Source organism: Urocitellus parryii, chromosome 7 (genome assembly GCF_045843805.1).
Source record: "Urocitellus parryii isolate mUroPar1 chromosome 7, mUroPar1.hap1, whole genome shotgun sequence".
Taxonomy (NCBI): domain Eukaryota; kingdom Metazoa; phylum Chordata; class Mammalia; order Rodentia; family Sciuridae; genus Urocitellus; species Urocitellus parryii.
The window spans coordinates 143,647,552-143,661,027 of record NC_135537.1 but is presented as its reverse complement, the minus strand read 5'-3'; the positions used below and the strand labels follow the sequence as shown (position 1 = coordinate 143,661,027).

The 13,476-nt window shown below is 39.5% G+C and overlaps 1 protein-coding gene across 2 annotated transcripts; it reads left to right on the top strand.

The window, feature by feature from the left end:
* The first annotated feature begins 998 nt into the window (after window positions 1-998).
* C7H17orf75 (chromosome 7 C17orf75 homolog) lies at window positions 999-12,923 on the top strand. Of its 2 annotated transcripts, none has more exons than XM_026388861.2 (10): window positions 999-1,212; window positions 1,923-2,003; window positions 5,651-5,776; window positions 7,448-7,591; window positions 7,836-7,893; window positions 9,265-9,384; window positions 10,109-10,173; window positions 10,327-10,463; window positions 11,574-11,677; window positions 12,281-12,923. In XM_026388861.2, exons 1-10 carry the CDS (start codon window positions 1,073-1,075, stop codon window positions 12,404-12,406), a joined length of 1,101 nt encoding a protein of 366 aa, XP_026244646.1. In that variant the 5' UTR covers window positions 999-1,072; the 3' UTR covers window positions 12,407-12,923. The 2 variants fall into 2 exon arrangements, with proteins under 2 accessions (XP_026244646.1, XP_026244645.1); XM_026388860.2 differs by having other exon boundaries at window positions 1,001-1,212; window positions 12,191-12,923.
* Window positions 12,924-13,476: the final 553 nt, after the last annotated feature.

Sequence of the window (13,476 nt, the reverse complement as noted above, 5' to 3'; positions counted from 1 at the left end):
TTCTAGAAAGGGATTTGGATACAGAGATACACATAGAGGGAAGACCAGATGAAGAGACATAGAAAGACAGCTTTTTACAAGCTAAGGAGAAAGGTCTGAACAGATCCTTCCCCAACAACATTCAAATGAAACCAGCCCTACTAATACCTTGATTCTGTGCTGTTTTCTAAAACTATGAGGCAATATTGTCTGTTGTTTAAGCCACTCGGTCTCTGGTATTTTGTTATGGCAGTCCTAGCAAATGAATATACTTATATACAGAAAATCCTAAGGAATTAAGGATAAAAACTCTTGAGAACTACTAAGAGTTTGACAGTGTTCACAATACAATAGAAATACACAAATTTTATTTTTATGTATCAGCAATGAATAACTAAACTGAAACTAAGAAAACAATTCTATTAAATAAGATTTAGGATTATTTTTATTTTACTTTTTTGGTACTGGGAATTAAACCCAGAGGTGCTTAACCACTGAGACACATTTTCGATTTTGAGGCAGGGTCTTACCAATACAGCTCAGTGTTAGAGCACTTGCCTAGCATGTCAGAGGCGCTGGGTTTGGTCCTCAGCACCACAATCAATAATCAATCAACCCATAAAAATAACATCAAAATGAAAACTGATTGGCAGCGCACGCCTGTAATCCTAGTAGCTGAGGCGGCTGAGGCAGGAGGATCCTGAGTTCCAGGTCAGTCTCAGCAATTTAGGGAGGGCCTCATCAACTTAGGGAGACCCGGTCCCAAAATAAAAATGACTGGGGCTGTGGCTCAGTGGTTAAGTGCCCCTGGGTTCAATCCCCATTACCAAAAAAAAAAAAAAAAGGGAGAGAGAGAGAAGAAGAAGAAGAAGAAAGTAAAAGCTTTTGGGTGAGGGGGAACTCAGGAAGCCTGCTGGGTCCTTCCCGGAAAAACGCCTTCTTTTTCGGGCCAGCTTCCAGGCTGCGGGGCCAGGGAAACCAGCGGAACGCAGGTGTGCGAGGGCGGGGAGCCGGTCGAGCCTGGCCACCGAGGACTGTACGGCCGCGGGGGATCGGTTTGGCGGCGACACTGAATTGCTCGGAGGCCGCCGCAATGCTCCCGTCTTTGCAGGAATCGCTGGATGGGGATGAAAAGGAGCTAGAGAGCAGCGAGGAGGGCGGCTCTGCAGAGGAGCGGAAACTCGAGCCGCCGCCCAGCAGCCACTACTGTCTCTACAGCTACCGCGGAAGCAGGTGCCCGCGCCTGGCCTGGCCTGCCCGGCCGCCCCTGCGGTCCCCCTAATCCCCGGGCCCGCTGCCCGGCTTTACACCCTTTCCCGGCCCTGGCGGCCTGGCAGTTCCCAAACGCCATCTTCTCCTCTCCCAGCCACGGTCTCTGGCCCGAAGGGCCCTCCAGCTCTCACTCCGTTCTTCCTGGCTACTAGCCTGGACTTCTCTGCCAGGCCTTCCCTAGCTCCTGCTCTCCTACTGACCCTGTGTCATCTCAGCCCGGCTTCTCGCCCCGGCCGTTTATTTAGGACAGTTCCTGCATGCTTAGTAATTTCAATCCCCATCCCCTGTCCTCTGGTCACTATCTCCCCAGTTTTCCCCGTTTTTGACACCCCCCACACCCCGGTTTCTTTGTCCTTGCTGCATCTTTTCTGTCCTCCTGGCTGATGTTCCAGGGGCTCTCTTGGCCCTGCTAATTCTGGTGGTGGTTGTTTTAAAGAGGCGCTTCTTTAATTTATTAGGCCTCTCCTCCACCCCTAAGGTAGCCTGGCAAGAGAAAGGCGCTTGTCAGCCCTGTTATGGGTTTTCCCTGTCTTGCAGCAAAGCAATAGAGGACCCATGCACTTTAACCTTGCAGTTTTTTACGTGACTCCTTGCACTATCCTGCTTGCAAGGACTCCATCTGATTTGGAGCCCATAATTGATAGCAAAATTGTTGCTTTTTTGGCTTGCAGATTGGCACAGCAACGTGGGGACAGTGATGATGGAAGCCCAAGTGGCACAAATTTGGAAACTCCCTCTGGTGATGATTTCAGGTAAAACCAGCTTACCCACACCCCCTAATGTGTTTTATCTTCTGTGCATCTCTGGCCTGTAGATGTCAGTAGGTACACTATTTCCACTGAACTTCCTAAGAGTCAAACCATCAATTCTTCCTATTCCTTAGGAACCTCTCTCTCATTGGGGCATTCACTAGAGGCTGGGGCAAATCCAAATACTGATAGTGCCTCTGTGATTAACCAAAAAGAATTATTCTGTTCTTTGGTTAGAACTCCAGTAAAATTTTCAATATCAGATTGATATCAAGATTTGAATTTAAGGAGCTGTAGTTGCAGCTCAGTGGTAGAGCACTTGCCTAGGATGTGTGAGGCACTGGGTTCCATCCTAGGCATCACATAAAAATAAAAAAAATAAAGGTATTAAAAATACAATAACATGTTAGGAAATATGTTATATTTTATATAAAATATATAAAAGAAAAATTTTTTTTTTTTTTTTTTTTTTTTTAAATAGATATTTTGAAAGCATTATTATTTTTTTTTTTTAAAGAGAGAGTGAGAGAGGGGAGAGAGAGAGAGAGAGAGAATTTTTAATATTTATTTTTTAGTTCTCGGCGGACACAACATCTTTGTTGGTATGTGGTGCTGAGGATCGAACCCGGGTCGCACGCATACCAGGCGAGCGCGCTACCGCTTGAGCCACATCCCCAGCCCTAAAAGAAAAATTTTAAAAGATTTGAATTTAAACCCTCTCCTCCTCCCTTTGAATATTCTTTTTTTAAAAAATATTCTTTTACTTGTCAGTGTACCTTTATTTTATTTATTTATGTGTGGTGCTGTGAATTGAACCCAGTGCCTCATACACACCTCATAAGCACTCTACCACTGAGCCACAACCCCATCCCTTGATATTCTTTAGTAGCTCCTCTACCATACACTAGAATGGAAATTCCAGGACATTAGAGATTATCTCATTTTTGTCTTCCTGTCTTGTCCCTTTAGTAGTACCTGGCACAGGGTAGATGTTTAATACATTGTTATTAAGTGCATGAATGAATGCACCTTTTTTAATAAAGCACATGTAAAATTAAAGATTTATTAATAAATTTTATATCTGTAAATGTATGAGAAACTACGGTGTAATAGTCATAATCATATTTAACCATTTTCCTTTTTAAAAAATATATTTATTTATTTTACAGTAGAATGTTTTTTGTTGTTGTTGTTTTTGTCATTTTTGATACTGGGGATTGAACTCGGGGGTACTCAAAACTTTAAAAAACTGCTTAAAACTTAAAACTGCTGAGCCACCTCCCTAGCTCAATTTTGTATATTATTTAGACACAGGGCATCACTGAGTTGCTTAATGCCTCACTTTTGCTGAGGCTGGCTTTGAACTCGTGATTTACCTGTCTCAGCCTCACAAGCTGCTGGGATTACAGGTGTATACCACTGCACCCAGTAGTAGAATATATTTTGACATGTTGTACGTGAATGAATTCACATTGACAATGCAAAATTAGATGCAGTACAAAAATATTGAAAAATGGATGATTTAAGGAGTTTTTCAGGTGTCATAATAGTATATATGTAGATATTTTTAAAGTCCAGGGGCTGGCATGTACTCGGTGGTAGAGCACTTGCCTAGCACTCATGAGGCCCTGGGTTTGCTCCCCTACACCACAAACAAAACAAAGCAAAACAATCTTCATCTTTTAGGGCTGGGGTTGTGGCTCAGTGGTAGAGTGCTTGCCTCACATTGAGGCACTGAGTTCTATCCTCAGTACCACATAAATGTAAAACAAAGATATTGTGTCCACTTAAAACTAAAAAATAAATGTTTAAAAAAATCTTCATCTTTTAGAAATACATAGTGAGAAATTAATGCATGAAATCATTTCTGGGACATTGCTGCAAAATTTTCTGGGATGGGGGGAATAATATGTGTGTAAAGATGAAATAAGATGACCATGAGCTGATAACTGTTGAAACTGGATCATGGGAACATGAGAACTTACTGTTCTCTCTACTTTTTTTTTAAGTTTTTTTTTTTTTAATATTTATTTATTTTTTAGAAGTAGTTGGACACAATACCTTTATTTTGTTTATTTATTTTTATGTGGTGCTAAGGATCGAACCCAGGGCCTCGCACATGCCAGACCATCGCTCATTGAAGGAGAATGTGCACCGTACTCAATTTTTAAAATACTTTTTTAGTTGTAGATGGACACAATACCTTGATTTCATTTATTTATTTTTATGTGGTGCTGAGGATTGAACCCAGTGCCTTACAAGTGCTAGGCAAGCGCTCTACCATTGAGCTACAAACACAGCCTAGTACTCAATTTTTATATATCAATTATACCTCAGTAACGTTGAAAGGAAGAAAAAGAAGAATGTGTGCAGGGATGTGATTATAATGACTGACCAGCAAACTTAAGCTAATTAAGGAGAAAGTAAGTGAGGAGAGGAGAAACTTGAGGGACTGTCAAAAGAGAATCAGTGGTATGAGATAGAGCGCTTGCCTTACATATGTGAGGCGCTGAGTTCTATCCTCAGCACCACATAAAAATAAAGATTAAAAAAAATGAAAATGCGTAAATCCTTCAAAAAATAAAAAGAGAATCAGTGGGCTCAAGATTCCAGTGGAAGCCAGGTCCAGTGGTGCACGCCTGTAATCCCAGCGGCTCAGGAGGCTGAGGCAGGAAGATCACAAATTGAAAGCCAGCCTCAGCAACAGCGAGGCCCTAAGCAACTCAATGAGACCCTGTCTCTAAATAAAATACAAAATAGGGCTGGGGATGTAGCTCAGTGTTTGAGTGCCCCTGAGATCTATCTGGTGACCCCTCCCCTCAAAAAACAGATTCCAGTGGAGTGTCAGGAGTGGTGGCACACACCTGTAATTCCAGTTACTCAGAAGGCTGAGACAGGAAGATCACAAGTTCCAGGCCAGCCTCAGCAACTTAGTGAGACCCTTTCTCAAAGTAAAAAAAATTAAAAAGGGCTGGGGATGTATAGTCCAGTGGCAAGTGCCCCTAGTTAAGTCCCTAGTACCGAAGGAAAAAAAAAAAAAAAGATTCCAGCAGAGTGCCAGTACTGCAGAATTGAATGAGCTGGAGAGAGTAATATTTTAAACTGTTTGATAATAAGTCACACTTGGTGACATACATTCCTAGAGGTCACATTGTTGTTGTTCAGCTTTCAATCACTGACAAAATAGCTGAAATAATCAACTGAAGGAGGAAAGATTCATTTTGGCTCATGATCTCAGAGGTTTCAGCCCATTGCCTTTGAGTCTCTGGCACTACATCATGGCAGGAGCACATGGTAGAGAGGCCTGTTCACCTAGTGGCTGCTAGGAAGCAAGAGGCGAGCGGGGAGGAGGCCAGGATCCTAATATCCCCATCATGGGCATGCCCCCAGGGAATGCCCCCAGTAACCTAATTTTCTCCAACAAAGCCCCACCTCTTAAAGGTTCTACTATCTTCCAGTAGCACCAAACTGTTAGCATATGGGCCTTTGGGGCACATTCTAAATCCAGACTATAGCAGTATCCAGTGGATTAGGTAGGTAGCCTTCTTAGGTCCTTAAGGGAGATCCTGGCTTTGGTATCATACTTTCTGACTCACAAGTGTGAATGCCCTAGTCCCCTGGTAAGGAATGTGTGTCTTTCATTTGTTAAGCCTCTCCTTGGTGGATACTAATTTACCATCTGAAGTGGAGCCAGAGCTGCGGAGTTTCATTGCTAAGCGTCTTTCGAAAGGAGCCATCTTTGAAGGGCTGGGTAATGTTGCATCTGTAGAGCTGAGGTAAGTATAAAATGTGCTGTGTTCTGAGTTTTTGTTTCCGAGCTAAATATGAGAAGTAATGAGAAACTCTAAAATTTCTCCTACTAGAACTGCCCGGTGTATTGTTGTTTTCCGAGAGCCCACGTGCTGGGATTCACACGTAAACATTTATGGAATGGGGTTAATTGAACATGGAGACACTGGCACCTACATGTACTTTTTGTAGTTTTGTACTTAGAAGAGTTAATTACTAAAACCAAAATTGTGTATTTTACAGTTATAAAGTGTTTTCCCAAACTTTGGAACAATTCTCCTTACAAAGAGGAGATATAGCACTACTTTTTTTTTTTTTTTTTAAAGAGAGAGAGAGAGAGAGAAAGAGAGAGAGAATTTTTATTTATTTATTTATTTTTAAAGAAAGAGAGAGAGAATTTTAATATTTATTTTTTAATTTTCGGCAGATACAACATCTTTCTTTGTATGTGGTGCTGAGGATTAAACCTGGGCCGCACGCATGCCAGGCGAGTGCGCTACCGCTTGAGCCACATCCCCAGCCCAATATAGCACTACTTTTGTTTGCATTTTCAAATGAGAAAATAAACTCAGAGAAGTTAAATGGGATGCCTGAGGTTACAGGACTGGTTACCTTGTTGGAGTTCACGTTTAAACATAGGCATTCTCAGTTCAATTCTAGTTGTCTTTCCATTACACTTCTTGATTATGGTTCGCTTTAGATCATGAAGTTGACACGCAAGAGTTTGAAGCCATGGCCCAAGCATGAGGCTATGGGATAAACCTGGAACCTGTGCCTGGAGCTTAGTGATTTGTGAAGGTTTGAGGAAGAAGAGGAATGTGCTTATTTTCTTTTCTTTTTTTTTTTTTAATTCTTTTTAGACGTACATGACTGTAAAGTGTATTTTGACATATTATACATACTTGGAGTATCACTTCCCATTCTTGTGGTTGTACATGATGTGGAATTACACTGGTATTCATATATGAACACAGGAAAGTTATGTCCAATTCATTCTACTGTCTTTCCTATTCCTGTCCCCCTCCCTTCCCTTCATTCCCCTTGGTCTAATCCAAAGTACTTCTATTCTTCCCTTGCCCCCTTGCCCCCATTGTGTGTTAGAATCCACATATCAGAGAGTACATTCAGCCTTTCGTTTTTTGAGATTGGCTTATTTCTCTTAGCACAATAGTCTCCAGTTCCATCCATTTACCAGCAAATGCCATAATTTCAAGGAATATGTTTATATTCATGTAAATATGTGTATACCTTGAACAAGAGTGAAATTTGCACACAACCCAGGAGAATTCAAAGAAAAGTTTGTCTGTGTTAGGGACTGCTTTCACCAAAGCCCATCTGGGGTGTACAATCATGTTCCCTCTGCTGTTAAGAGTAAACTGATAAGTCTAGGAAGCCCTGGAGAAGTGGGCAGTCTAAAGGTGTTGCTAGATGAAGCTGCAGAGCAGGGCTGGGGTTGTGGCTCAGCAGTAGAGCGCTTGCCTAGCACATGCGAGGCACTGGGTTTGATCCTCAGCACCACATTAAAATAAATAAAGATATTGTGTCCAATTACAACTAAAAAAAAACTATTAAAAATAAATAAATAAAGATGCAGCCCAGTCCACAGAATAAGATGCCTGAGTTATCAAAATATTACATTTTACTCTTTTCTTTTTCAGAATTCCAGGTTATCGAGTTGGTTGTTATTATTGTCTTTTCCAACAAGGAAAACTGCTTCCTGAAACAGCAACAGTGGTCTCTGAATATAACCCTACAGAGTATGTGGTCTGTTTTTTAGGAGGTTCTGAAAAAGGCCTTGAGCTATATCCTTTCTTTGGTCTAAGGGAATCAGGAAGGAGAATGTGGGAGGCAAGTGGAGGAGTTATCTACTACCCTCCCCAAGCTTCTCTGCCTTTATGTATGTGCTTGAATTTCATACTTCCTGTGGCCATTTGCCTTGGCTTGTTCTAATTTACAGTTTACGTTATTTGAGCAATCTCACATTTCCTGTGTGAGATAAGACATTGTCTTGATTATTCATTCTTTATTACTTCCTTAAGAACATACTTTCAGGCTTGAACTGGACAAGTACATTCAAGGGCTAAAAAATAACATGAACTGTGAGGTAAGATGATAGATTTAAAAATTTTGTAAGACTGAAATGATTAACCAACCATGGCTTTTGTACTTGTCAAGTCATATAGGAAGATAGAAATGACACCTGAATTCTAAAAACTTGACCTTGTAGGCTAGTAGACTGGTGATTTTTAAGGAAAGGAGGGAACATAGTCCTATAATTGTTGAAAGTTTCACAAGACTGCTTGCGATGAATTACTCCTATGAAGATTTCTACCTGTTAAATTCAACAGCATGTCTGGAGAGGAAGAGGATACCCCTTTACTGATTTCTAAGCACATAAGATTTATATTCTGGTCAGAACTAATTGTCCGTGCAGCCTTTGGCACCAGAGACATGCTGCGCAATAGTATAGCTGTCCTTGGACTTAACATCAAAGATTTTTAGAAATATTGCATTTTTATTCATCAGTCCTTTATGAATTAGATATCTCCAAATTGACTAATTTATCCAAACCTTTTTAGAAGCTATGCTTTCAACTTGCAGCAGTTGTTGAAGTTATGACTCAAAAATTTATCACCCATTATCCATAGCAATAGTTCCTGTTACTTGTCATGTACTTCTATGGTACTGCAAGAGGAAAGGAAGGATCCGTTTAGGGGTGAGCCAGGGATTCAAGTCTGGGGATGTTGCTTTCCCAGACTGAAGCTTCTTCCTATGTGACACTAGTCTTGAGAAAGCAGCACAGCCGAAAGCCAGATGTGTTCATGGTGGCATGTCTGACACAACAAGTGGGCTTTGAGTGTTTTGATGGGTTGTTGTTTCTTTTTAACTTTTTCCTTTTTTTTTTTTTTTTGATACTAAGGAATGAACCCAGGGCTGCTTATCCACTGAGCCACATCCCAAGCCCTTTTTTTATATTTTATTAGAGACAGTGTCTCACTAAGTTGCTAAGGCTGCTTTGAGCTCACCATTCTCCCATCTCAGCCTCCAAGCTACAGGAGTGCACCACCACACCCGGCTTCTTTTTCTTAACTTTTTGAGTACAACTGAATTATCTATTTACATTCCTTTAGTCAGTAGTCAATAAGTCTTGCTATGCATGTTCCAGACACTATGCCAGGTGCTGGGGCAATGAGGATTATTAAGAAAGAACTTCCAGTGTAGTAGGGAGGGATAGCCATGTGAATGCCCAACTCCTCCCAGTGAGGAATAGCATAGAACTCTACTAATTCAAATTCCCAGGAAAGCTATATCACGATTCCTTTTTTTAAACTGGTAGTATTAGCTTTAAAAAAAAAAAAAGGAGGTGTCTGTTCCAGTTTTCACTGTCGAAAGAGTACAGTGAAGAAAATGTTTTGAGTCCACTAACAGGAAGGCTTATGCGGTATTAAAGCAAATAATTTCTCTCTTGATCTAGGAAGGGGGCCTGGAAAACCATACCAAGGCTTATCTGAACAGCTGGTTTGAGGATGTTGTTTGCCCAATCCAAAGGGTTGTTCTTCTTTTTCAGGAGAAACTTACTTTTCTGCTACATGCGGTATGTATTGCCCAAACAAGAGCATTTCCTTAATCAAGAATCACTTTGGCAGAGTTTTTAATTTTTTGAGATATGGGGAGTGAATCCAGGGCCTTATGCTTGCCAGGCAAGTGCTGCACCACTGAGCTAACCCCAACCCTTTTTTTTGTTTTTGTTTTTAAGATAAGGTCTCTAAATTGTCCAGGCCAGCCATGAAGTTGCAATTCTCTTGCCTCAGACTCCCAAGTATCTGATATTACAAGTGTGCACCATCCTGGCTAGAGTTTGGGTTATCTGGAGACAAATCACTTTCTGTGAATATTTCTTTTTCCCCTGAATATTCATTTAAACTATGCTTGCTGTCAGGATAGAGCACACTTAATTTATTCAGATCTAGAAGATTATATTACAAAGGTAAAATTGAATTGCAAATGCCTACTGAGTCTTCCTAATAGGATAAAACATTTTTAAATAATTACTTTTTGAACTGATCTAAGAGAGGTAATTTCCAAAACATTTTGAAAAGGAAAACAAAATTCTAAAGTGATTTTAACTATACAAAAATATTAGCAAGGAGCTGCTAAACTAGCTGCTAAACCATCTCTCTCTGGAGAGCTTGTGGGCTATGCCCATCAGTCATTGTCTAGTAAGGTGGTTACTGGGAATGGTAACATTTAGTCATGAGTGGCTGCTCAATAAGGGAAACTGGAAGACATATCAATCAGGCTTTATTTTTCTCTCATAGGCTTTGAGTTATACTCCTGTTGAGGTTAAAGAATCAGATGAAAAAACAAAGAGAGACATTAACAGGTAAAGAACATAGTTTTTGCAAAGAGAGAATCTTTTCCACAGCAAGCCTGACTTATACATTTTTAAACCCTCCCCCTTCCAGTGCAGAATGATTTAGTTTTCTCCCTCCCATAGTCCAATACTGTTTGTGAAAAAAGTCTGTGTGTTTGGCAGGTTTCTGAGTGTGGCCAGTCTTCAGGGACTAATTCATGAAGGCACCATGACATCTTTGTGCATGGCCATGACAGAAGAGCAGCATAAGTCTGTAGTCATCGATTGCAGTGGCTCCCAGCCTCAGTTCTCCAATGCAGGTGAGCCATAAACTCTGGACCTCTTGTGAGGTCCTCTTTTTGCATTGAGAATAAAGGATACAAACATCCTTCTTGCCTTGTACAATTTTTCATGGCTATCCCAAACTTGCTGAAAACAATAATAATTCTAGAAACATGGAAATTAAGTCATGCCTAGAAATTCCATTCTTAGATATACAGAGAAACTCATATATGTGCACAAGAAGATGAATACAAAAATATTCATGAAAACATTATTTAAAATTATAACAAATTGGAAATCAACGTGTACAGCAAGAATTTGATACACTGGTATTGCATGTTATGGGACATTATAGAGCAGTTGAAAATGAATGCACCAGAGATGACATATGTTAGTATAGCTCTCAAACATATTATTCAGTGGAAAAACCATTAAAAAAATACATAAAGGACTGGGCATGGTGGCACATGCCTGTAATCCCAGCAACTCATGAGGCTGAGGCAGGAGGATCATAAGTTCAAGACCGGCCTTAGCAAATTAGAGTGGGCTTAAGCAACTTAGAGAGACCGTGTTTCAAAAAATAAAAAGGGCTGGGGATGTGACTCAGTGGTCAAATGCCCATGGGTTCAGGTTCAATCCCTGGTACCCCCCCCCCAAAAAAAAAAAAGGTTTTAACATATGCAAAATAATAACTTGGAGATACAAAGGGATATAGCAAAAGTTTTAGAGAAATATATGGGAATCATAATCCTTTCTGATGGGAAAGAAGGGGATATGATTGAGACATACTTGAAGGTGGGGGTGCTTTAGCCCTCTTCATATTTCTTAGCCATATGGGGAGCACACTATTTTTTAGATCACTATAAAAGTCATTACAAATAAATATGATAATAAATTTAATATTTGAAAAGTTCAGTATAAATGTTGTTATAAAGAAATAACTGTCTTGGGGCTATGGTTGTGGCTCAGTGGTAGAGGTCACCTAACATGTGCAAGGCCCTGGGTTCAATCCTCAGCACCACATAAAAATAAAATAAAGATATTGTGTCCAGCTACAACTAAAAGAAATAAAAAAAGGGGGGGAAAAAGAAATAACTGTCTTGTAGGATAGCGTTTTTATTTATTTAATTTCTCTAAATATTTTGTAGGAAGCAACCGGTTTTGCGAGGATTGGATGCAGGCTTTCTTAAATGGTGCTGAAGGGGGTAACCCTTTTCTTTTCCGACAAGTACTGGAGAACTTTAAATTAAAGGTAATTAATTGACTGTGTGCCAAGGGCCACATACAGTTTTTTGTCTGCATTTTAATTAGTACCCGTGATAGAATAATAAATCTGTTTTGCAGTTGTGATGTCTATTAAACAAGATGTTCTTAAAACGAATCTTCAGAAGGCTTTTAATTTTTCAGTAGCTTCTGCATACATATAATTTCATCACTTCCAATAAATTGGGTTGAAAGCTTGCTTTTATTTAAGGAAGCTTACTGATGTATTTTAGTTGCAAAGCACACACACAAAAAAAAGTGGTTCAAAATTCTGATGGGAGTGTTGTCACCTTATTTAGGAGATTTTTAAGTATTTTTACTTACATATGAGATTTTGCTCTGCCAAGGGTAAAGCATATTAACAATAAAGGTGATAGAAATGTTTAAGATGAAAAGCAAACAATTTAGAACATATATTGAGTTCTCAGCTGGATAGGAGATATTTTTCAAGCTTCATTATTATCCCACTACACACATACTTAACTAGGTAATCTTTTTCTAGGCCATACAAGACACAAACAATTTGAAGAGATTTATCCGACAGGCAGAAATGAATCATTATGCTTTGTTTAAATGTTACATGTTCCTAAAGAACTGTGGTAGTGGAGATATCCTTTTGAAGATTGTTAAAGTGGAACACGAAGAAATGCCTGAAGCCAAAAATGTGGTAGCTGTCCTTGAAGAATTCATGAAAGAAGCTCTTGCCCAAGGTTTTTGATCATGTTTGAGACAACTACTTTGTGAAGTTGTATATTCAAGCCTTGGCATTTGAAATTGCAGTTGTTAATAATTGTTCATAGGATTACTGTTTAGGATTATTTGAATTATACCAGATTGTTTTTTCTTTTTGTATTTAAAAATTTTAACTTAATTAAACATAAAAATCTGAGGAATATCTTCATTGAGTCCTACATCGATATGTGTGTTAGAATTGTGGAATTTTGGCCTATTGTTGCTCCCATAAATTCTAAACTTCAAAAGTGTGTTGCCTAAGTGGACATGGTGATGATGCACACCTGTAATCCCAGTGGCTGGGGAGTCTAAGGTAGAAGGATCACTAAGTTCAAAGCCAGCCTCAGTCACTTAGTGAGGGCCCTAAGCAACATAGCAAGACTGTCTCTAAATTAAATATAAAAAGGGCTGGGGATATGGCACAATGGTTAAGCATCTCTGGGTTCAATCCCTGTTATCAAAAATAAATAAATAATAATAAAAAAAATGTATTGCCTCAGAAACTTCAGAGATGATTTTGTGGCTTCTCTCAAAAGTTTGCTAGTGTATTTACAATTTTTCTTCTCAGAAAAAAACTCATAGCACTTTTTTTCTCAATAGATTGTAGCTTCTTTTTTAAACACGTAATTTCAGTCACAGAAAGATTAGTACCACTACACCATTTCATAGATTTGTGCATCCTGCATGCTGCAGGTACCTGATACACTTTTTTTTTTTTTTTGGTCTGATTAATAGTTGGCTTGGATGATGAAGCCAGCTTTTAAGTCAATATGCAAATAAATCATAAGTGTATAAGAAATTACATAAGCTTCAAAAATAGATGCACTAGCTGCAAGATAAAACGTTAGCTCTGATGGAAAGCTGCTGCAGAACTGGTGCCCGCCCGCCACCACTTTTCTTCATTAATTTGTCCACAGATAGTTGCCAGTATTTTTTTTCTTTTAGATGAAAAATGCCAGAGTTTTTAAATAGAGTGTGAAGAAATAAAGTACATAAGTTTTACAAACAAACTGTAAGATAAGGAATGCAAACAGAGATTCTTCCTATCAGAGTTAC